This window comes from Oncorhynchus tshawytscha, linkage group LG08 (genome assembly GCF_018296145.1).
Source record: "Oncorhynchus tshawytscha isolate Ot180627B linkage group LG08, Otsh_v2.0, whole genome shotgun sequence".
Taxonomy (NCBI): Eukaryota; Metazoa; Chordata; class Actinopteri; order Salmoniformes; family Salmonidae; genus Oncorhynchus; species Oncorhynchus tshawytscha.
The window spans coordinates 38,350,308-38,373,949 of NC_056436.1; the positions used below are offsets into that span (position 1 = coordinate 38,350,308).

Sequence of the window (23,642 nt, forward strand, 5' to 3'; positions counted from 1 at the left end):
ATTGATTGGATTTACAGAACAGAATCAAATGGAATGAATGATTCATAAAAAGAGACTGGCCTGTGAGGGTATCACACACATCTATTAGGGACCAGTGGAGCACAGTTTATTCTATTCCAACATCACACACACACACACACACACACACACACACACACACACACACACACACACACACACACACACACACACACACACACACACACACACACACACACACACACACACACACACACACACACACACACACACACACACACACACACACACAGATCTCAGAGCCTGGAGCCTCAAATCCACCCTCCTTCTTTCAGTGATCCGTTTTGTGGATGTAAAATAAAAGCTAATGCAATAATCTTCTCCAGGCCTGGTAGGCTAGTGGAGCAGAGAGGGCTCTGTCTTTATTCCTAAAGCGAGGATTCTGGCATTCATTTCCACGACCAGCGAACCAACACGCGTGTCCACTGACATCACACCACAGGCTGATATATGGTGGGGTTGGTAGGGGCAGGGGGGGGGGAGGGGGTGTGTGTGTGTGTGTGTGTGTGTGTGTGTGTGTGTGTGTGTGTGTGTGTGTGTGTGTGTGTGTGTGTGTGTGTGTGTGTGTGTGTGTGTGTGTGTGTGTGTGTGTTTTTTTTTGCATGTATGTGTAAATGTGCATGTGTGTGTAAATGTGTGTGTGTTGCTAAAGGGAATATTCTGTGTTTAATTACCAGGACCAGTGAGTGTGTCCTCTGACATTCCACCGGAGGCTGATAGATGGCGTAGTGGGGGGGGACTTTTCCATTCCAGAAGGTTTTACTAGCGATGGCCGTACGATGCTATGTGGTCACTTTCCATAGCTGATTGCACTTATTGTGGGGCGGCAGGTAGCCTAGTGGTTAGAGCGTTGGGCCAGTAACTGAAAGGTTGCTAGATTGAATCCCTGAGCTGCCCCTGAACAGGGCAGTTGAACCCACTGTTCCTAGGACGTCATTGTAAATAAGAATTTGTTCTTAACTGACTTGCCTGGTTCAATAAAGGCTAAATATATATATATTTTTAAGTCACTCTAGATGAAAGCAGCTGCTAAATAATATACAGTGCCTTCGGAAAGTATTCAGACCTCTTGACTTTTTCCACATTTTGTTACAGCCTTATATTAAAATGGATTTGTTTTCTCTCCCCCTCATCAAAAGCATGAGCTGGTGCACAGCCAAAGAAAATGATTTAGTGTATAGGTGCTGACTAATGGTGAATGAACTGTAGGCTATAAAAATAAAGGGAGTCGCACACTTTGTGTATGAACTCCAAGTAATTTATACGTAGTGTGTGTGACTGTTTTTATACCCCTCATCAATCTACACACAATACCCCATAATGACAAAGAAACAACTGGGTTTTATACGTTTTTATGAATAAACTGAAATATCACATTTACATAAGTATTCACACCATTTACTCAGTAATTTGTTGAAGCACCTTTGGCAGCGATTACAGCTTAGAGTCTTCTTGGGTATGAGGCTACAAGCATGGCACACCTGTATTTGGGGAGTTCCTCCCATTCTTCTCTGCAGAGCCTCGCAAGCTCTGTCAGGTTGGTTGGGGAGCGTTGCTGCACAGATATTTTCAGGTCTCTCCAGAGATGTTCGATCAGGTTCAAGTCTGGGCCACGGCTGGGCCACTCAAGGACATTCAGAGACTTGTCCCGAAGCCACTCCTGCGTTGTCTTGGCTGTGTGCTTAAGGCTGTTGTCGTATTGGAAGGTGAACCTTCACCACAGTCTGAGGTCCTGAGTGCTCTGGAGCAGGTTTTCATCAAGGATATCTCTGTACTTTGTTCATCTTTGCCTCAATCCTGACTAGTCTCCCAGTTCCTGCTGCTGAAAGATATACCCACAGCATGATGCTGCCACCACCATGCTTCACCATAGGGATGGTGCCAAGTTTCCTCCAGACGTGATGCTTGGAATTCAGGCCAAAGAGTTCAATCTTGGTTTCATCAGACCAGAGAATCTTGTTTCTCATGGTCTGAGAGTCTTTAGTTGCCTTTTGGCAAACTCCAAGTGGGCTGTCATGTGCCTTTTACTGAGGAGTGGCTTCTGCCAAGCCACTCTACCATAAAGGCCTGATTGGTGGATGGCTGCAGAGATGGTTGTCCTTCTGGAAGGTTCTTCCATCTCCACAGAGGAACTCTAAAGCTCCGTCAGAGTGACCATCAGGTTCTTGGTCACCTCTCTGACCAAGGCCCTTCTCCCCCGATTGCTCAGTATGGGCGGGTGGCCAGCTCCAGAATGATGGAGGCCACTGTGTTCTTGGGGACCTTCAATGCTGCAGACATTTTTTGGTACCCTTCCCCAGATCTGTTCCTCGACACAATCCTGTCTCGGAGCTCTACGGGCAATTCCTTCAACCTCATGGCTTGGTTTTTGCTCTGACATGCACTGTCAGCTGTGGGATCTTCTATAGACAGGTGTGCGCCTTTCCAAATCATGTCCAATCCATTGAATTTACCACAGGTGGACTCCAATCAAGTTGTGAAAACATCTCAAGGATGATCAATGGAAACAGGATGAACCTGAGATCAATTTCAAGTCTCATAGCAAAGGGTCTGAATACTTAAGTAAATAAGGTATTTCTGTTTGTCATTTTTTATAAATTTGCAAAAATGACCTGTTTTCACTTTGTCATTATGGGATATTGTGTTTAGATTGCTGCTGATTTGTATGTATTTAATCCATTTTAGAATGAGGCTGTAATGTAACAAAATCTGGGAAAAGTGAAGAGGTCTGAAAACTTTCCGAATGAACTGTAACGGTTTGTTCATTGTGTGTTATTTTGTATCGTGTGTGTCTGGGCTGTAAGAACAGGCTTATGACATGTAGAGAATTTGTCATGGCTAGACTGATTACATGAGTGTGAAAGCATGGACGCTGAAGGCACACACAGACATTAAGACAGACACGTTACAGAGAGTGGATCAGGCAGGGTCCTGACACTCATTACTGTGGCCTTCTGAGGAGGGACCTCAGTGGGATTAAACTGGTGGAGATTCAGCCTCCCGCTCAGACAAGACAAGGGCTACTGAACTGGAGGAGATTTGAAGTGACATTATTCTCTCCCTCTCTCCCCTCTCTCCCTCTCTCCCTCCCTCCCTCTCTCCCTCCCTCCCTCCCTCCCTCCCTCTCTCTCCCTCCCTCCCTCCCTCCCTCCCTCCCTCCCTCCCCCCTCCCTGCCTGGCTGCTCCCCTCTCCCCTTTAATGTTCTTCCCTCCCTCCCTCCCCATGCAGTCTGTCCTGATAGTAGAGGCTAGCTGAGATGTAGTCATGTTGATCAGAGAGTGTCACACTCACAAAATCAGCGGTCGATACTTTGGCTACATACAGCACAACATTGTGTGTGTGCGCCATACAACAAAGGCTCAGATCAGGTTCATACACACACACACACACACATCCTTACCCAGTTTAGAGTGTCCGAAGCAGAAGACACAGCCATCTGCTCCGTTCACCACCGACTGAATGACCTCAGCTACAGTACCAGCACACACCTCCGCCTAGAGAGAGAGATTGGGATTGGCTAGGGGGTCATTTGGAATTGGCTGGGGGGGGGGGTCATTTGGGATTGGCTGCCCTGTGCATAATCAGATCCCTACCTGTGATGCATCATGGGGGAAGGCGGCGTCAAAGGCAAACATCTTAGGTGGGGCCTGATTGACTCCTCGTTTCTGGAGGGTGTTTCCTTGCATCTGGTTGGCTGATGGATCCATAATGGTCACCTGCTTCTTCCTGGTGTCCACCTTGAGGAAAGAGCTGGACTCTGCTGCGTCCGAGGACATCACAGGACACACACGCACCATCACCTTCACCTGGTGGAGGGACAGAGGACAGGACCAGAGAACTCAGAACAGGGGATCGTAAACTCATCAGAATCAGATTGTAGAACCCAACAATAGAACAGAAGTAGGTCAAGATAAGATCAGGTCAAACCCCTAAAGCCCTACAGAGGCCAGTTGAACCAGGATAAAACCAGTTGAACCGTTGTAAAAACTATTAGTAAACAATTGAATCATAGTAAAAAAACAGTAGAACCCCAGTAGAAACCAGTAGTCATGATAAAATCCTATTCTTTCATTCATGGGGGGCTGAAACCCTCTTCTGCGCTAAACCTAACAAAGACAAGATAAACCTAACAAAGACAAGCCAGCTATTTAGTTCTTAGAAGACACGCATCAACACCTGCATCACCTCTCCCTCTTTTTCCTGTGTTAGACTTCAAAGCTTTAAGCGGAGCAATCTTATTTTAGCTCTCTCTCTCTTTCACCTCGTCTCTCTCCTCCCCTTCCTCTCCCCCCCACACACGTCAACACTCGTTTGTTGTCACACCTCGTTGGCGTTGAGGTTTTTTTATCGAGAGAAAAGCACCTGACAGATCTCAAACTTTTCCCAGAGCTCCTGCAGGTTCACTTATCTACTTCTTTATTCACAGCTAGGAGGAGCTTTAGAGAGAGGGATGGGGATAAGGGAGAAATAGATAGCGGGAGGATGGAGCAATTCAGGATGGAAGAAGAGAGAGGGGAGGGAGTGAGATGGAGGGGAGAGAGAAAAAAGGGAGGAGAGGAATGTAGGATAATAAAAAAAGTGGAGTAAAGGAGAGGATGCAAATTCAGATCCATGCTGTCATTTTCCCCACCACCGAGACCAAACATGAGTCACCGTCAGAAGACAGGTTCTGCTTTAAGCTTCCGCTAAACGTTGCTCTGGGATTAAAACGGGACGGCGTTCCCAAACGCTCCCAAACACACTGTGCTTTCAGACAGGACGCTCCAGAATGCTCAGAAAAGACAGAATTACAGCCGGATAGAGGGGAGAGACGTGAGCAGAGATGAAAGCAAACAGAGCAAATAGCAGATAAGTGAATAGAAAAGATTTGAGCCTTGAGGACATGAAGGCATGAGTCTGCGTCGTGTTGTGTAACAGGAGCAGCCAAGGAGAACGGAAACACAAATGAAAGACATTCACCATGAACGCAACGCAGCAGGAATCTGCATGCTAACAAAATAATGTCATTTGAATAACTGAAAACATGGGGCAAATGCAATAACCGTTTGTGTGTGTGTGCGCGTGTGTATAGTGTGTGTGTGTATAGTGTGACAGATAGAGAGGGAGGGGGACAGAGGGAAAAGTAAGAGAGAGAAAGTGAATGAGGGAGAAGGGAATATGATGGATCCCCCCTCTCCTCTACAGGGGAGTAAGGTAAAATGGTCTGCTTGTAGAGCCAGCACCATTAAAACACACTGACATTAAAAATATTCTCTAGGACAAGACGTTTTAACAGCGCTTCTACAATGGACTATACAAATGATTTGTCTCTCTCTAATGGAAATGACAGATTTTTTTATTCAAAGTGAAGATATATATATATATATATATATATATATATATATATATATATATATATATATCAGTGGGCAAAAAAGTATTTAGTCAGCCACCAATTGTGCAAGTTCTCCCACTTAAAAGATGAGAGAGGCCTGTAATTTTCATCATAGGTACACTTCAACTATGACTTATTTTCCACCATAATTTGCAAATAAATTCATAAAAAATCCTACAATGTGATTTTCTGGATTTTTTCTTCTCATTTTGTCTGTCATAGTTGAAGTGTACCTATGATGAAAATTACAGGCCTCTCTCATCTTTTTATGTGGGAGAACTTGCACAATTGGTGGCTGACTAAATACTCTTTTGCCCCACTGTGTATATATATATATATAGCTCCTGTCAAAAGCTTTTGACACCATATATATATATACATATATATATATATATATATATATATATACACACACACACACACTGCTCAAAAAAATAAAGGGAACACTTAAACAACACAATGTAACTCCAAGTCAATCACACTTCTGTGAAATCAAACTGTCCACTTAGGAAGCAACACTGATTGTCAATAAATTTCACATGCTGTTGTGCAAATGGAATAGACAACAGATGGAAATTATAGGCAATTAGCAAGATATCCCCAATAGAGGAGTGGTTCTGCAGGTGGGGACCACAGACCACGTCTCAGTTCCTATGCTTCCTGGCTGATGTTTTGGTCACTTTTGAATGCTGGCGGTGCTTTCACTCTAGTGGTAGCATGAGACGGAGTCTACAACCCACACAAGTGGCTCAGGTAGTGCAGCTCATCCAGGATGGCACATCAATGCAAGCTGTGGCAAGAAGGTTTGCTGTGTCTGTCAGCGTAGTGTCCAGAGCATGGAGGCGCTACCAGGAGACAGGCCAGTACATCAGGAGACGTGGAGGAGGCCGTAGGAGGGCAACAACCCAGCAGCAGGACCGCTACCTCCACCTTTGTGCAAGGAGGAGCACTGCCAGAGCCCTGCAAAATGACCGCCAGCAGGCCACAAATGTGCATGCGTCTGCTCAAATGGTCAGAAACAGACTCCATGAGGGTGGTATGAGGGCCCAATGTCCACAGGTGGGGGTTGTGCTTACAGCCCAACACCGTGCAGGACGTTTGGCATTTGCCAGAGAACACAAAGATTGGCAAATTCGCCACGGGCACCCTGTGCTCTTCACAGATGAAAGCAGGTTCACACTGAGCACGTGACAGAGTCTGGAGACGCTGTGGAGAACGTTCTGCTGCCTGCAACATCCTCCAGCATGACCGGTTTGGCGGTGGGTCAGTCATGGTGTTGGGTGGCATTTCTTTGGGGGGCCGCACAGCCCTCCATGTGCTCGCCAGAGGTAGCCTGACTGCCATTAGGTACCGAGATGAGATCCTCAGACCCCTTGTGAGACCATATGCTGGTGCGGTTGGCCCTGGGTTCCTCCTAATGCAAGACAATGCTAGACCTCATGTGGCTGGAGTGTGTCAGCAGTTCCTGCAAGATCAAGGCATTGAGGCTATGGACTGGCCCACCCGTTCCCCAGACCTGAATCCAATTGAGCACATCATGTCTCGCTCCATCCACCAACGCCACATTGCACCACAGACTGTCCAGGAGTTGGCGGATGCTTTAGTCCAGGTCTGGGAGGAGATCCCTCAGGAGACCATCCGCCACCTCATCAGGAGCATGCCCAGGCATTGTAGGGAGGTCATACAGGCACGTGGAGGCCACACACACTACTGAGCCTCATTTTGACTTGTTTTAAGGACATTACATCAAAGTTGGATCAGCCTGTAGTGTGGTTTTCCACTTTAATTTTGAGTGTGGCTCCAAATCCAGACCTCCATGGGTTGATACATTTGATTTCCATTGATCATTTTTGTGTGATTTTGTTGTCAGCACATTCAACTATGTAAAGAAAAAAGTATTTAATAAGAATATTTCATTCATTCATATCTAGGATGTGTTATTTTAGTGTTCCCTTTATTTTTTTGAGCAATGTATATATATATACACACAGAACATATTAAAACTTACACTGAGTGTACAAAACATGGAGCTGTTCCCTCAGAAGAGACTCAATTCATCGTGACATGGACTCTACAAGGTGTCAAAAGCTGCCCCATGTTGACTCCAATGCTTCCCACAGTTGTGTCAAGTTGGCTGGATGTCCTTTGGGAGGTGGACCACTCTTCATGCACATGGGAAACTACTGAGTGTTGAAAAACTCAGCAGGGTTGCAGTTCTTGACACACTCAAACCGCTGCGCCTGGCACCTACTACCATACCCTGTTCAAAGGCACTGAAATATCTTTTGTCTTGCCAATTCACCCTCTGAATGGCACACATACACAATCTCATGTCTCAATCTGTATCAAGGCTTAAAAATCCTTCTTTACCCCCCCCCCCTTCATCTACACTGAATGAAGTGGATTTAACAAGCAACATCAAGGGATCATAGCCTTCACCTGGATTCACCCAGTCAGTCTGTCATTGGAAGAGCAGGTGTTCCTAATGTTTTGTACACTCAGTCATTGCAGACATTATAGGCTACAATTGACATGATAAAAGCTGGCTCCAGCTGGTAGGTGAAAGTATAGCTCGAACTTAAACAGAGACTTTCTTCTGGTCACTATGCCATCAAAATGACCATGAAACAACAGGGAGAAAGGCCTTCTAGAGAGATAAGAGAAGGGTGTGTGTGTGTGTGTGTGTGTGTGTGTGTGTGTGTGTGTGTGTGTGTGTGTGTGTGTGTGTGTGTGTGTGTGTGTGTGTGTGTGTGTGTGTGTGTGTGTGTGTGTGTGTGTGTGTGTGTGTGTGTGTGTGTGTGTGTGTGTGTGTGTGTGTGTGTGTGTGTGTGTGTGTGTGTGTGTGTGTGTGTGTGTGAGAGAGAGAGAGAATGTACCTGCTGCCTGTCTACTATGATGAGAGTCGAGGTGTAAGCCTGGCGAGTACAGTTAACGGTCAGGTCAAGACTTCACAGTAAATTCAAAGACCTTTTGCAATATAAACAGACACACACGTCTGAGCGTCCAGTGCCCTATCTTGACCCCAATACAAAGGCCCATCATATCAGTAAGTGCCTCAGGGGAAGGATTTGTGTAACTCATATCGTGTTCCCCACAGATATCCATTTCCTCTTCCTGTCTCTGTGGGAAAGCACACATTGCATGATTACACAGCACACATCGGGACGTATATGTAATTTAGGTACAGGCTTAGATACTGTGTGTGTGTGTGTGTGTGTGTGTGTGTGTGTGTGTGTGTGTGTGTGTGTGTGTGTGTGTGTGTGTGTGTGTGTGTGTGTGTGTGTGTGTGTGTGTGTGTGTGTGTGTGTGTGTGTGTGTGTGTGTGTGTGTGTGTGTGTGTGTGTGTGTGTGCGAGAGAGCAAGAGAGGGAGGGAAGGATAGAAAAGGAAAGCAAGAGAGTCTGTTTATAGTGTTTCTATAAAACAACTAAGAGCCAAGATGTTGATGATGTTAAATGTATCTTGGCGTTGTGGCTGCTCTTCATTAGACAGACAGTTAACAGGTCTAATGTAGACATATTTGACCCAACACCATGGAGTCAGTGTAGGGGGGTGATCAGGGCTCTCCTTCCCGCTCTCTCACAGTGGCATGGTGACAAATAGGTTGAATGTTTACTGGTTACCCATGTGAGCACGGGGCTATTTAAATCCTGGTTAATACACCACAGCCCACAAGGTCCTTCAAGGAGCAATCAGCAGTTTAAAAAAAAAATAACAAAGCCGACACCCCGTCATTGATTTTGGTAAATACCTTCCGGATTGGGGCTGGAGAAATGTAACCACGCTCAAGCTATGGATGCAAGTACGGACCATATAGGATATACGTTTCATTTTAACCATGTTTTGAGGCTATACAGTGTTTATTTACAATTGCATTGTTTACAAACATTGGAGTAAAACAAGCTTATATTTTGGGTTCTGATGGGGTGCGACAGGTCGAACTAAGCTCATTCGGCATTCATAAGTCATGTTCTTCAAGAATCTGTGGGTGTATACTGGATGTACCAATCGCACGACGACAGAGACAGAGCTATAGGCTCTTTGTTCAGCTTAAACAGGGTGGGGAAAGGGGGGTCCTACAGTAGATGGGGGAAAGAAAGAGCGATGGACGAGGAGAGGTTGAGAGGGGTTAAGGATATAAGAGGGAGGAGGGGTTGGGATAGGGCCCATTAGTAGTGTATTTGAGTGGAAGCTCTCGTCTCTCTCTGCGTTCATCAACTCCTCAGACAGACACTGATGTCACCCTGATAACAGCCCTTCTGTCTCTCTCTACCTCTCGCTCTATCATCCATTCCCTCTCTACCTCTCTCTACACCCTCCATTCTTTATCTACACCTCTCCCCCTTCTCTCTCCTGCTCCTCCTCCATCTCTCCCTATCCCCCATTCTCTCTCTCCCTCTCCTCCTCCTCCATCTCTCTCTATCCCCCTTCTCCCTCTCTCCCTCTCCTCCTCCATCTCTCTCTCTATCCCCCTTCTCTCTCTCCTCCCCCTCCATCTCTCTCTATCCCCCTTCTCTCTCCTCCTCCTCCTCCATCTCTCTCTATCCCCCTTCTCCTCCATCTCTCTCTATCCCCCTTCTCTCTCTCCCTCTCCCTTTCCTCCTCCATCTCTCTCTATCCCCCTTCTCTCTCTCCCTCTCCTCCTCCTCCATCTCTCTATCCCCCTTCTCTCTCCCTCTCCTCCTCCATCTCTCTCCCTCTCCCTCTATCCCCCTTCTCTCTCTATCCCCCTTCTCTCTCCTCCTCCTCCATCTCTCTCTATCCCCCTTCTCTCTCTCCCTCTCCTCCATCTCTCTCTATCTCCCTTCTCTCTCTCCTCCATCTCTCTATCCCCCTTCTCTCTCTCCTCCATCTCTCTCTATCGCCCCTTCTCTCTCTCTCCTCCTCCTCCTCCATCTCTCTCTATCCCCCTTCTCTCTCTCCTCCTCCTCCATCTCTCTCTATCCCCCTTCTCTCTCTCCTCCTCCTCCATCTCTCCTATCCCCCATGATCTCTCTCTCTCCATCCCTCTATCCCTGATCTCTCTCTCCCTCATTCTCCATCTCTCTCTATCCCCCTTCTCTCCGTCTCTCTCTCCTCATTCTCCATCTCTCCTCCTCCATCCCCCCCTTCTCTCTCTCCCTCTCATCCATCTCTCTCTATCCCCCTTCTCTCTCTCCTCCCTCCATCCATCTTCTCTCTCTCCTCCTCCATCCCCCCCTTCTCTCTATCCTCCTCCTCCTCCTCCTCCATCTCTCTATCCCCCTTCTCTCTCTCTCTCCTCCTCCTCCATCTCTCTCTATCCCCCTTCTCTCTCCTCCTCCTCCATCTCTCTCTATCCCCCATTATCTCTCTCTCCTCCTCATCCATCTCTCTCTATCCCCCTTCTCTCTCCATCCCCCTTCTCTCTCTCCTCCTCATCCATCTCTCTCTATCCCCCTTCTCTCCCTCCTCCTCCTCCATCCATCCCCCTTCTCTATCCCCCTCCTCCTCCATCTCTCTCCCCCCTTCTCTCTCCTCCTCCTCCATCTCTCTCTATCCCCCTTCTCTCTCCTCCATCTCTCTCTATCCCCCCATTATCTCTCTCTCCTCCATCTCTCTCTATCCCCCTTCTCTCTCTCCTCCTTCTCCATCTCTCTCTATCCCCCTTCTCTCTCTCTCTCCTCCTCCTCCATCTCTCTCTATCCCCCCTTCTCTCTCTCTCCTCCTCCATCTCTCTCTATCCCCCTTCTCTCTCTCCTCCATCTCTCTCTATCCCCCTGATGCGATGCCAATCAAAGCTCTTGGCTCTCAGCTCCCCGTCATGATGTCACACTGTGTGATACAAACAACCCAGTCTGCCTGTCAGGTCCCGAGTCTACACTGCACCAGGCTGGTCCATCTGTCCATAAAGGCATCAGAAGTTGAACAACGAGTAACTCACAGCAGAACCGATGGCCAGGCAGGTAGCAGAGGTCCCATTCCAACAGCTGATGTATTCTTACTGTAAGAAGGCCTCTTGTTTACCTTCAAAACCTGAAGAACATGTATGAAGGTCGGCTGGTAAATATTGGCTTTATGTCTCATTACTTTAAACCCTGACCAGTATGTGTCAGTGGAGGCTGCTGAGGGGAGGACGGCTCATAGTAATGGCCGGAACGGAGCAAAGGGAATGACATCAAACACCTGGAAACCATCTGTTTGATGTATTTAATACCATTCCACTGATGCTGCTCCAGTCATTACCACTAGCCCGTTCTCCCCAATTAAGGTGCCACCAACCTCCTGTGGTATGTGTACGGCCTTAGGACACAGGCAACATAACATTTTATGCTGCAGCATTTAATGAATAAGTAACCGTGTGACTGAGCCGGGAATGAATCGATAGCAATGTTTCTGACGTTGTCATCGTGTTGCCGATAAATATTTAATCACCATGTCATTTGACGAGGCAGGAAAACACAAACTCTCCGCAGTCGTTTTTAGAGTATCAGTTAAAAGAGGCTCGACTGAATAATTCACAGGGTCTCTCTCTCTCTCTCTCTCTCTGTCTCTCTCTCTCTGTCTCTCTCTCTCTGTCTCTCTCTCTCTCTCTCTCTCTCTCTCTCTCTCTCTCTCTCTCTCTCTCTCTCTCTCTCTCTCTCTCTCTCTCTCTCTCTCTCTCTCTCTCTCTCTCTCTCTCTCTCTCTCTCTCTCTCTCTCTCTCTCTCTCTCTCTCTCTCTCTCTCTCTCTCTCTCTCTCTCTCTCTCTCTCTCTCTCTCTCTCTCTCTCTCTCTCTCTCTCTCGCTCTCTCTCAACTGGGGCTGTGATAAGAGAGCAATCTGATTAAGGAAGAGTACCAGTGGGACTGTGCGTGTGTGCGCCTGTGTCTCACAGGTATCCCACTGCTGGCCGCTGATTGTAACCATGGAGACCGGTTAAGCCAATATCAAACTAATGTGAGCTTTTAAATTACAGAAAATAATCCCATTAAACCAGTTTTGCCAACAATCCAAGGAAAGTAGCTGTTGGCTGCTCCATTTGTCGCTAGAAGTTGCTAGATGACGTCATGACATAATAGTGACTTCATAATGACCATTTGCACATGGTATAAAAAATATATATATATAGTTTTTTTTTCTGCTTATGCTGTCCATCAGTCTCTCAAGCAATGAGAAGTTCTCCAAATCAAAACGAAATAGAATGTTTGAAGGAGAACAAAAAGGAACCCATTTTAATAAAATTAACTTCACTTCAGTTGCTGCAGCAGCAGGGAGAGGACTGAGAGGCTACATCAGAGAGAGGACTGAGAGGCTACATCAGAGAGAGGACTGAGAGGCTACATCAGAGAGAGGACTGAGAGGCTACATCAGAGAGAGGACTGAGAGGCTACATCAGAGAGAGGACTGAGAGGCTACATCAGAGAGAGGACTGAGAGGCTACATCAGAGAGAGGACTGAGAGGCTACATCAGAGAGAGGACTGAGAGGCTACAGCAGAGAGAGGACTGAGGCTAGAGAGGGACTGAGAGGCTACATCAGAGAGAGGACTGAGAGGCTACATCAGAGAGAGGACTGAGAGGCTACATCAGAGAGGGACTGAGAGGCACAGCAGAGAGAGGACTGAGAGGCTACATCAGAGAGAGGACTGAGAGGCTACATCAGAGAGAGGACTGAGAGGCTACAGCAGAGAGAGGACTGAGAGGCTGCAGGGAGAGGACTGAGAGGCACATCAGAGAGAGGACTGAGAGGCTACAGCAGAGAGAGGACTGAGAGGCTACATCAGAGAGAGGACTGAGAGGCTACATCAGAGAGAGGACTGAGAGGCTACATCAGAGAGAGGACTGAGAGGCTACAGCAGAGAGAGGACTGAGAGGCTACAGCAGAGAGAGGACTGAGAGGCTACAGCAGAGAGAGGACTGAGAGGCTACAGCAGAGAGAGGACTGAGAGGCTACATCAGAGAGAGGACTGAGAGGCTACAGCAGAGAGAGGACTGAGAGGCTACAGCAGAGAGAGGACTGAGAGGCTACATCAGAGAGAGGACTGAGAGGCTACATCAGAGAGAGGACTGAGAGGCTACAGCAGAGAGAGGACTGAGAGGCTACATCAGAGGCTGAGAGGCTACATCAGAGAGAGGACTGAGAGGCTACAGCAGAGAGAGGACTGAGAGGCTACATCAGAGAGGGACTGAGAGGCTAGAGAGAGAGGACTGAGAGGCTACAGCAGAGAGAGGACTGAGAGGCTACATCAGAGAGAGGACTGAGAGGCTACAGCAGAGAGAGGACTGAGAGGCTACAGCAGAGAGAGGACTGAGAGGCTACAGCAGGGAGAGGACTGAGAGGCTACATCAGAGAGAGGCGGGGAGAGAGGCTTTGGAAGGGGCGCAAGACCGCAGTACAGAGTATAGTCGCTGGGGAAGCCTTAAAAAGTAGCTACATTTGTCACTCTACTCTTTTACCAATAAGTCACTGGAGGGGTCTGAAAACTAAATCTAAACTAAATCTAGCGACAAAGTTGCTAATTTGGCAACACACCTTAGAGACTTCCCTTACTAACACACATGTATACACACACACACACACACACACAGAGAGGAGTGTGAGAGGAATGAGTATGACAGCACACACACACAAAAGCTCTGACAGTCTTAATGCAGAATCAGGCATCCAAACCCTCTTTCGCTCTCTCCCTCCATCTCTCTAAATATCTGTCTCTCTTTCCTCCCTCCTTCAATCTGCCTTGTTGTTCTCCTGGCTCATGTCCACCCCTCTATGTCACAATTAAGCCTTTCGTAGGCCTGCCAATACCACCACTATTAATATTTTACCCACAACAAGGTAGCAAAGTGGCTATTGAATTCCCATACTCTGCACGCACACACACACACACACACACACACAGCCTGTGAGGTGTTGTTTTTGGCCTGATCTGAGACAGCTATTAATAATGGCTTAGGCTTCTTAGTGTCATTGCTCTCAAGGCTGTCGCTCGTTCCAGAGCGTGTCTGTGTGTGTGTGTCTGTGTGTGTGTGTGTCTGTCTGTGTGTGTGTCGGTCTGTGTGTGTGTTTCTGTTAGTGAGCGTCTGTGTGGCTGTGTGGTTAACACTTTGCTGGGTGATTGAAGTGACCGTGGAAGCCCCACAAAGGAGGGGAGGAGAGGGAGTGAAGGAGAAGATGGGCGGATTGGAGATAAACCTAATCGATGGACAAGGAGGACGAGGAGGAATCAATCGTATATTATGTTAAGACGATGAAATGTCATTCATTTGTTTTGTCCACAAAATAACCCCTCTTAAATCAAGCTGGTATCAACACATTTTAGCTTGAGGTTCTGCAAAATGATCTCCCAATGGTGTGCAATATTTTAGACAACATTTTCCACAGTCACAGATGGACCTCTCCATTTCTCCATTCTTTCACATCGGTCTCTTCAGCGAGTACAGGTAGAGCTGCTAGCAGCCTGAGGTTCACCAACCAGCACTTTATCTTTCTTTCAAGGGACTTCCTTTTAAGTATTTCTAGAGATAAGAACACACATCATTTAATTTCCTTTACTGATATAAAATATCCCCCCCCTGCAATCTGGAGGTGAATGGAAGCATCCCTGCTGGGCTGATTCGATTAAGGTGAGCCGGAATGTACCAAAACCCAAGCGGAGGAGGGGGGCAGCAAATCCGACGGCACACATCGCGGTATGGTCTAATATCTTGCCTGCTCTCACAGGTTACAGGCAGCAGGGAAATGTGGAAATGTGTGCGTCTGTGTATGTTTGTCTGTATGTGTGTGGTAGGAAAAAGGCCACGGCAGCAGGAGTGAAGGTGACATTTTGTTTATCTGGTAATGTCACCTTTTCTATTCCTCAGGATACCGTACTGTACGTGTGTGTGAGTGCGTGTGCGCTCATAAAGTCCTACCTTGCCCAGTCCGGGGTGTCTTTGATCTTGCTGGCAGCCCGTAACAGGCAAGGTGGGGCGGGGGGGGGGGCGGTCTGCAGGGTCCCACTGAAGTTGGTGGGGAACAGAGGGGGTCACACACCACTGGGGGCGCGGGGCGCTGCTTCTTCTTCTTCGATGACAGGTTCAACTTCTGAGCAGCTCTACAGAAGGAGAAAGAGGGGTGGGGGGGGTCAATTCCAATGTTAACCAATCATCCAACACATCTCGTTACAGTGTTCATCTACTGCTGATTGAAGTGAGTTGGGAGATAACGAGAGAGAGGGCAACAGACCCACAGAGAGTAAGAGATGGAGAAAGAGAGGGAAGGAAGAGGGAAATATTCCACCCCCCCCGACCTAAGAGCACACAGAGTGATCATGATGTGTAAGGCATTGTGAGAAATGTGTTCCCACTTAGAAATCCAGCTGTAGAGAGTGGTTAAGTTGACGCCTTCGATGGAGAAAAAAAAACCACAGTGAAGATAGTTGTTCCATGCCACCATGACGACGCTTCCTCCCCAACACCACCACAATTGCGGTAGCTCCGTGTGCCCTGTTCTAATTGCTCGTTCATGTTGCTAATTGGGTCTGGATTACGCGCCCAGTTCACCACATCAATAACGAACACACGCACACACACTTAAGCAGCGACATCTGTAACTGGGAGGGGAGCACCATTTCACTGTCCTCACAGACTTCACAGTCCTCACAGTCTTCTCTTTCCACTCGCTCCTTTCTCTTCCCTGTCTCTCCTCTCCTTTCTACTTTTAGTCTAAATTACACTATCGTGGCTAGGAAATGTGATGACATTGCTAAAGTTGTCAAATCATTTTTGTAGGAAATGTACTTCAGACAGATAATAATGTTGTCATTACTCCCAAAAGTTGGTCAAAAATACCTAGCAACGCTAACGTTAGCTAGCTAAAATCCAGTGCTCTCCTCCTCTCAATCGTAGCTAGCTAGCTGATGTTATACTACATCTAATGTTAATCTGACGACATCACAATAACCACGTTTCCTTCCACAGTTTTTAATGCGAGTAAAGAGATACCATATAAAATCCTGACAGCTGTGATGGAATCGGGACGTTTTCATAAATGCCAACAGATCAGTTGTTTGTTCGACATGGTGGGATCTTTTGGTGTCTGTAAAATGAATTATGTGAGAAATTGCGGTGGAAGCGCGTCATCATATCAAAGTAAACTTAGAGTCACGCGATGACATCAGACAGTAGGTGTGTGGTCCTCTAACTACGATTCGGGAAACCATCAGTTTATAAAAGATGAAATACGATGAAACCATGCAGTTTATAAAAGATGAAATACGATGAAACCATGCAGTTTATAAAAGATGAAATACGATGAAACCATCTAGTTTATAAAAGATGAAATACGTTATGAACTGGACTTCACAGGGTGGCGAAAGTGCGCCGTGATGAGCTTGATGCTCCTTTCCGATAAATGTTGAGGGTCTTATTCTGGTGACATGCTGATCGACGCTCGACTGCCGTTTGACAAATGAAAAGAAACCACACACAGTGGGGCTGTTACCTGGACACAGATTAAGCCTAAGAGGAGACAAACTGAATTCCTATCATGGAGGACCGGCTTGAATTCTGAGGATGACCACAATTTTATTTTCACCATGAGCAAAAGCTATTGATTTTCTACCCAAAGTTGCAAAGAAAATGTTGTGATCCATTTAATTAACAGAAGAGACCAGCAACATGGATAAAAGGGTGCGGTGGCAGTAGCAGGAACAACGGTATCTAGTGGGCAAAACGTGGTGCTTTCAAACAAATGTACAGTGCATTCGGAAGTATTCAGATCCCTTGACTTTTTCCACATTTTGTTACGTTACAGTCTTATTCTAAAATTGATTAAATAGTTTGTTCACCTCATCAATCTACACATAATGTCACGAATCCCGCTTCCTGAGTCTGTGTTTGCCTGTGTTTCTGTCCTGGAGTGTGTTTCCGGTGTCCTGGAACGCACCCTGTCTGGTTGCCGGGCGAATTAGCTTGTTGGGAGATCATGTTCACCCGCACCTGTATCCCATCAGTAATCTGCACACCTGTCCTGATCATCACCTCTCCCCTTCAAAAGCTCTGACCTGACATCCATTCCCTGCCGGATCGTTAGCCATGAACAGTATGTTGTGCCATAGTATCAGCCTCAAGTTGGATAGAATTTGTTTTGTTGTTTTTTACGTATTGCTTGCCTTAAACTTACCTCCGTTTGTTCTGTCTTCAGTTACTCACCCGGATCATTTACCCCATTCCCGCCTGGTCGTCGGAGGATTCCGCTACCCCATTGGATCCACCTATTTACTCCCATCAACTCACCACCGCTGCCCGCTACGCCACCTGGATATATCTACCCATTCACATTCACTTGTAAATAAATACTCACCTTCTTCCTACTCTCCTTGTCCTGGTCTGCTTCTGGGTTCGATTTTGAAAGAACGTGACAGAACGATCCGGCCAAGGATGAACCCAGCGGACCTGGACTCCGTTTGCCATGCCATTACCCAGCAGGGGAAGACATTGGGACAACACAAGACGGCGCTACAGGAGATAGCGGGTTCAATCCAGAACTTATCTGCTAGCTTGACACAAATCCAGGATCAGCTCAGTTTGCCGGCGATTCATTCACCACCTGTTTCACCCATCTCACCTGCCGTGTCTGGTGCGGTTTCCTTCCGTGAACCCAAGGTACCGACGCCTGATAAATATGAAGGGGATTTGGGAAGATGCCGTTCTTTTCTTATGCAGTGTGGGTTAGTGTTTGATCTGCAGCCCCATTCTTACACCACTGACAAGGCTAGGATAGCCTTTGTTATTGAACTGCTGCGTGGAAGAGCTCTGGATTGGGCTTCAGCCATTTGGGAATGACAGGAGACCTGCATGGCTTCATACCAGGAGTTCACGGGAGAGATGAGAAAGCTTTATGACCATCCAGTCCGAGGTAAGGACGCAGCTAAACATTTGTTCACTCTTCGCCAAGGAGCTCGCAGTGTGGCAGACTTTATGATCGAGTTCAGGACATTGTCTGTGGAGAGTGGTTGGAATGAGGAGTCACTACAAGCGGCTTTTTACCAGGGGTTGTCGGAGCAACTCAAGGACGAGCTGATATCCTATCCAGAGCCTAGTGATCTAGACAGCTTGGTCACCTTAGCTATTCGGGTAGATAATAGAGTCCGAGAGAGAAGGAGGGAGAAGCAGTGGGGTCCATCTAATCAATCTGAGACTCGGTTACCATTCGGGTCAGGAAGTGGACCAGAACGGGTTGATCATTTTCCTTCACATGGGATTAGTGGAGGAGTCCTGCCGCCAGATCCTGAACCTATGCAAGTGGGGCGGCACGGGTTAACTAAGGACGAGCGCCAACGTAGACGTGAGACCAACAGCTGCCTCTACTGTGGTAGCTCGGGACATTACATCTCCGTTTGTCCTCAGCGCCCGTTAAACTGCTCGGCTCGTTAAGTTTGGGAGGTTTGTTAGCGAGCCAGTTTCAGCCTCTCAAGAGCCCTGTCAGACCTCGTTTTCCTGCTACCCTCATAAATAAGAATCAGAGTTTAGCGATTAACGCTTTCATCGATTCAGGTGCCGATGACAGCTTCATTGATGCCGATTTAGTGGAACAGCTGGGGCTTTCCAAGGAGCAATTACCGGAAGCCATTGAAGCAACCACTCTGAACGGCAGTATTCTGGCACGGATCACTATGAGGACTGAACCGGTTAAGATGTTGTTGTCGGGGAATCATTAAGAGGTTATTTCTTTTTTCATTTTGCCTTCCCCCCATGTTCCTCTGGTTCTTGGATACCCCTGGCTAAGAGAACACAATCCTTCGTTCGATTGGGTGACTGGTAAGGTAACTAGTTGGAGCATTGAGTGCCATGCTAACTGCCTCAGGACTGCCTGTTCTCATGCTGTCCCCAGTCGGGTCAGTGAGTCTGCTCCTCCTGATTTGTCCCTGGTTCCTGAAACTTATCACGAGTTGGGTGAGGTGTTCAGTAAGCAGAAAGCTCAGTCACTTCCTCCCCACCGACCTTATGATTGTACAATTAAGCTGTTCCCTGGAGCTGCCTTTCCCAAGGGACGGTTATACAGTATTTCTCGACCTGAGCGGGAAGCCCTGGAGACCTACATAAAGGAGTCTCTTGCTGCAGGTCTCATTCGTCATCACCCCTGGGAGCTGGATTTTTTTTGTGAGTAAGAAGGATGGTTCTCTTCGACCGTGTATTGATTATCGGGGGTTGAATGATATTACGGTCAAGAACAAGTACCCCTTGCCCTTGATGAGCTCCGCTTTCGATTCTTTACAGGGTGCTACTGTGTTTACGAAGGTTGATCTACGCAATGCGTATCACCTGGTTCGGATCAAAGAGGGGGACGAGTGGTTGACTGGATTCAATACACCTATGGGACATTTCGAGTACCAGGTGATGCCGTTTGGACTTTCCAACGCTCCAGCAGTGTTCCAAGGTTTGGTGAATGACGTGCTGAGGGATATGATCGGTCTGTTTGTGTTCGTTTACCTGGATGACATCCTGATTTTCTCCAAGGAGCTTTCCAGCCACATCCAGCATGTTAAGCAGGTCCTGCAGCGGTTATTGGAGAAACGTCTGTTTGTGAAGGCAGAGAAGTGTGATTTTCACGCCCACACTACATCCTTCCTCGGGTACATCATCTCCAGGGGTGAGATCAAGATGGACCAAGAGAAGGTTCGGGCGGTTCGGGATTGGGCCCGGCCCGGTACGAGATTGCAGCTCCAGAGATTCCTGGGATTTGCAAACTTCTATCGGAGGTTTATCCGTGATTACAGCCGGGTGGCCGCCCCTTTAACTGCTCTGACGTCTTGCACCAGAATTTTCTGTTGGACTCCTGAGGCAGACTGAGCATTTCTGAACTTGAAGAGCCGATTCACCAACGCGCCGATTCTCTCTCAACCTGACACTTCCCGTCAGTTTGTTGTTGAGGTATTACGCGTCTGATGTGGGGGTGGGCGCCATCCTGTCCCAGCGTAGCTCCACTGACGGTAAACTCCATCCCTGCGCCTTCCACTCTTGTCATCTTTCACCAGCTGAGAGAAACTACGATGTGGGTAACCGGGAGCTTCTCGCTGTGAAGCTTGCCTTGGAGGAGTGGCGTCACTGGTTGGAGGGAGCGGAGCAACCGTTTGTGGTCTGGACTGACCACAAGAATCTGGCTTACGTGCAATCGGCTAAACGTCTCAACTCCCGTCAGGCCAGGTGGGCATTGTTTTTGGGACGCTTCAATTTTTCCCTGACGTTCCGACCTGGGTCGAAGAACGGCAAAGAGGACGCCTTGTCCCGGATGTTCTCCAAGACGGATGAGAGTGGGGCCAAGACTGAGACGATTCTTCCCCAGAACCTTGTCGTGGGAGCCGTTACATGGAGGATTGAGGAGGATGTGATGGCGGCCCTTCGGACGCAGCCCGGCCCCGGTAACGGTCCACCCGGTCGGTTGTTCGTGCCTGAGTCGGTCTGTTCTGCTGTTCTTCAGTGGTCCCACGCCAGCAAGATAGCTTGTCACCCTGGCTTTGCTCGGACTATGGCGCTACTGCGCAGACGATTTTGGTGGCCTGCCATGGGTGAAGATACCCGGAGGTTTGTTGCCGCATGTCCTGTTTGTGCTCAGAACAAAAGTACCAATCGGCCCAGCTCTGGGCTTCTTCACCCCCTACCTATTCCTCGGCGACCTTGGTCGCATCTGGCCCTGGATTTTGTCACGGGATTGCCCCCTTCTGTTGGGAACACGGTCATTCTGACCATTGTGGACAGATTCAGCAAGTTTGCTCATTTTGTCCCTCTCTCCAAGCTTCCATCTGCCACGGAGACGTCCGAGATCCTGGTTAGGGAGGTTTTCAGGGTCCACGGATTGCCCAGTGACATTGTTTCTGACCGTGGTCCTCAGTTTACCTCTGCTGTCTGGAGATCCTTCTGTTTGGCCATTGGAGCTACAGTCAGTCTCACTTCTGGAATTCACCCACAATCTAATGGTCAGGTGGAGAGAGCCAACCAGAGGATGGAGTCCACGCTGCGTTGTCTTGTCTCCTCTGATCCCACCTCTTGGTCATCTCAATTACCCTGGGTCGAGTATGCCCATAATACCCTTCCTTCATCTGCCACTGGGATGTCCCCCTTCCAATGCCTGTACGGATACCAACCTCCCTTGTTTCCTTCTCAGGAGAGGGATCTTTCGGTTCCTTCTGTCCAGGCCCACATTCGTCGTTGCCACCGGACCTGGCATCGGGCCAGGAAGGTCCTCCTTAGAGTTTCTGACCGGTATCAGATCCAGGCGAATCGTCGCCGTATTCCTGCTCCCGCTTATACCATCGGAGATAAGGTTTGGTTGGCTACACGGGATCTTCCTCTACGGACTGAGTCGAGGAAACTGTCACCAAAGTTCATTGGTCCGTTTGTGGTGGAGAGAATCATTAACCCTGTTGTGGTCCGACTCAAATTGCCGGCAACGCTTCGAGTACACCCCACCTTTCATGTCTCCTGCCTCAAGCCGGTTCTCCTCAGTCCTCTGTTGCCCCCTCCTCCTCCTCGGATGATCGGAGGTGGTCCTGCCTACACGGTGCGCCACATAATGGATTCCAGACGGCGGGGTCGAGGTTTCCAATATCTCGTGGATTGGGAAGGATATGGTCCAGAGGAGAGGAGTTGGATTCCTCGGCGTCAGATCCTTGATGACGACCTGCTTCGTGACTTCTACCGCCTCCACCCTGGCGCTCCAGGTAGTCCGCCCGGTGGCGTTTGTCGGAGGGGGGGTACTGTCACGAATCCCGCTTCCTGAGTCTGTGTTTGCCTGTGTTTCTGTCCTGGAGTGTGTTTCCGGTGTCCTGGAACGCACCCTGTCTGGTTGCCGGGCGAATTAGCTTGTTGGGAGATTGATGTTCACCCGCACCTGTATCCCATCAGTAATCTGCACACCTGTCCTGATCATCACCTCACCCCTTCAAAAGCTCTGACCTGACATCCATTCCCTGCCGGATCGTTAGCCATGAACAGTATGTTGTGCCATAGTATCAGCCTCAAGTTAGATAGAATTTGTTTTGTTGTTTTTTACGTATTGCTTGCCTTAAACTTACCTCTGTTTGTTCTGTCTTCAGTTACTCACCCGGATCATTTACCCCATTCCTGCCTGGTCGTCGGAGGATTCCGCTACCCCATTGGATCCACCTATTTACTCCCATCAACTCACCACCGCTGCCCGCTACGCCACCTGGATATATCTACCCATTCACATTCACTTGTAAATAAATACTCACCTTCTTCCTACTCTCCTTGTCCTGGTCTGCTTCTGGGTTCGATTTTGAAAGAACGTGACACATAATACCCATATTTACAAAGCAAAAACAGGATTTTAGAAATGTTTTCAAATTTATATTTAAAAAAAAAACGGAAATACCACAACTACCTAAGTATTCAGACCATTTCCTCAGTACTTTGTTGAAGCGATTGTGCGTGTGTGTTCCTGTGTGCATATGCGTGCACAGGGGTCGCGAGCATTGAACCACTCCTTTTTGGGGGTCGCGGGTCAAAAAGTTTGAGAACCACTGCTCTATGGGACCTGATGTCACCGCCTTCACCATTAACACACAGGACAGGGACAAATACAGACACGGTTACCCACACGGCCACAAACATGGATATGATTGCAGTTACCAATGGTTACCGACATGATTATGATCACGGTTATTAACAGTTGCCAGTTACCAATGGTTACAGAGAAAAAAATAATTTTCATGGCAGCCTGTCTTATCCACTCAATCTATCAATATCGCCCAAGGTGCTCTTTTCAACTCCGCCTTCCTTTATAAATCCCACCCTACAACTCTCTCTGTTCTATTTCTCAAATGGCTCCCTCTCTCCCTCTACCTCTTTATCTCCAACTGATTGTTCTTTCTTTCTCTTTTGGGTGTGTGTTTTTACCCATCAGGCCTAGGGGTTCAAATAAATAGTAAGCCACTTTGAATGTTACATATTGTTGGGCGGGATCTCTAAGCGATGTTATATCAACTTTTCATGTGTATCTGAGCTCTTGCCGTACTCACAGGTAGAAATACAGCCGGGAGGACGTAGTATTGTGATAATGTCGCTCTCACTACACTGGAAGGTAACAGGTAGATGACTTTTAGATCACAAAAACGTGTCAGAAGTTTACATACACCTCAGCCAACTACATTTAAACTCAGTTTTTTTAAACTCAGGAGTGGCTTCGGGGCAAGTCTCTGAATGTCCTTGAGTGTCCCAGCCAGAGCCCAGACTTGAACCCGATCGAACATCTCTGGAGAGACCTGAAAATAGCTGTGAAGCAACACTCCC

General features: G+C 47.8%; 1 protein-coding gene across 1 annotated transcript in view; it reads right to left on the bottom strand.

The window, feature by feature from the left end:
• kif26ba (kinesin family member 26Ba) overlaps positions 1–23,642 on the bottom strand; it is a 177,587-nt gene that overhangs the window by 46,630 nt on the left and 107,315 nt on the right. Inside the window, 5 exon segments of the mRNA XM_042325505.1 lie at positions 3,441–3,534; positions 3,634–3,846; positions 15,264–15,280; positions 15,283–15,393; positions 15,396–15,445. Of these exon segments, the coding sequence (XP_042181439.1) occupies positions 3,441–3,534; positions 3,634–3,846; positions 15,264–15,280; positions 15,283–15,393; positions 15,396–15,445 (485 nt within the window).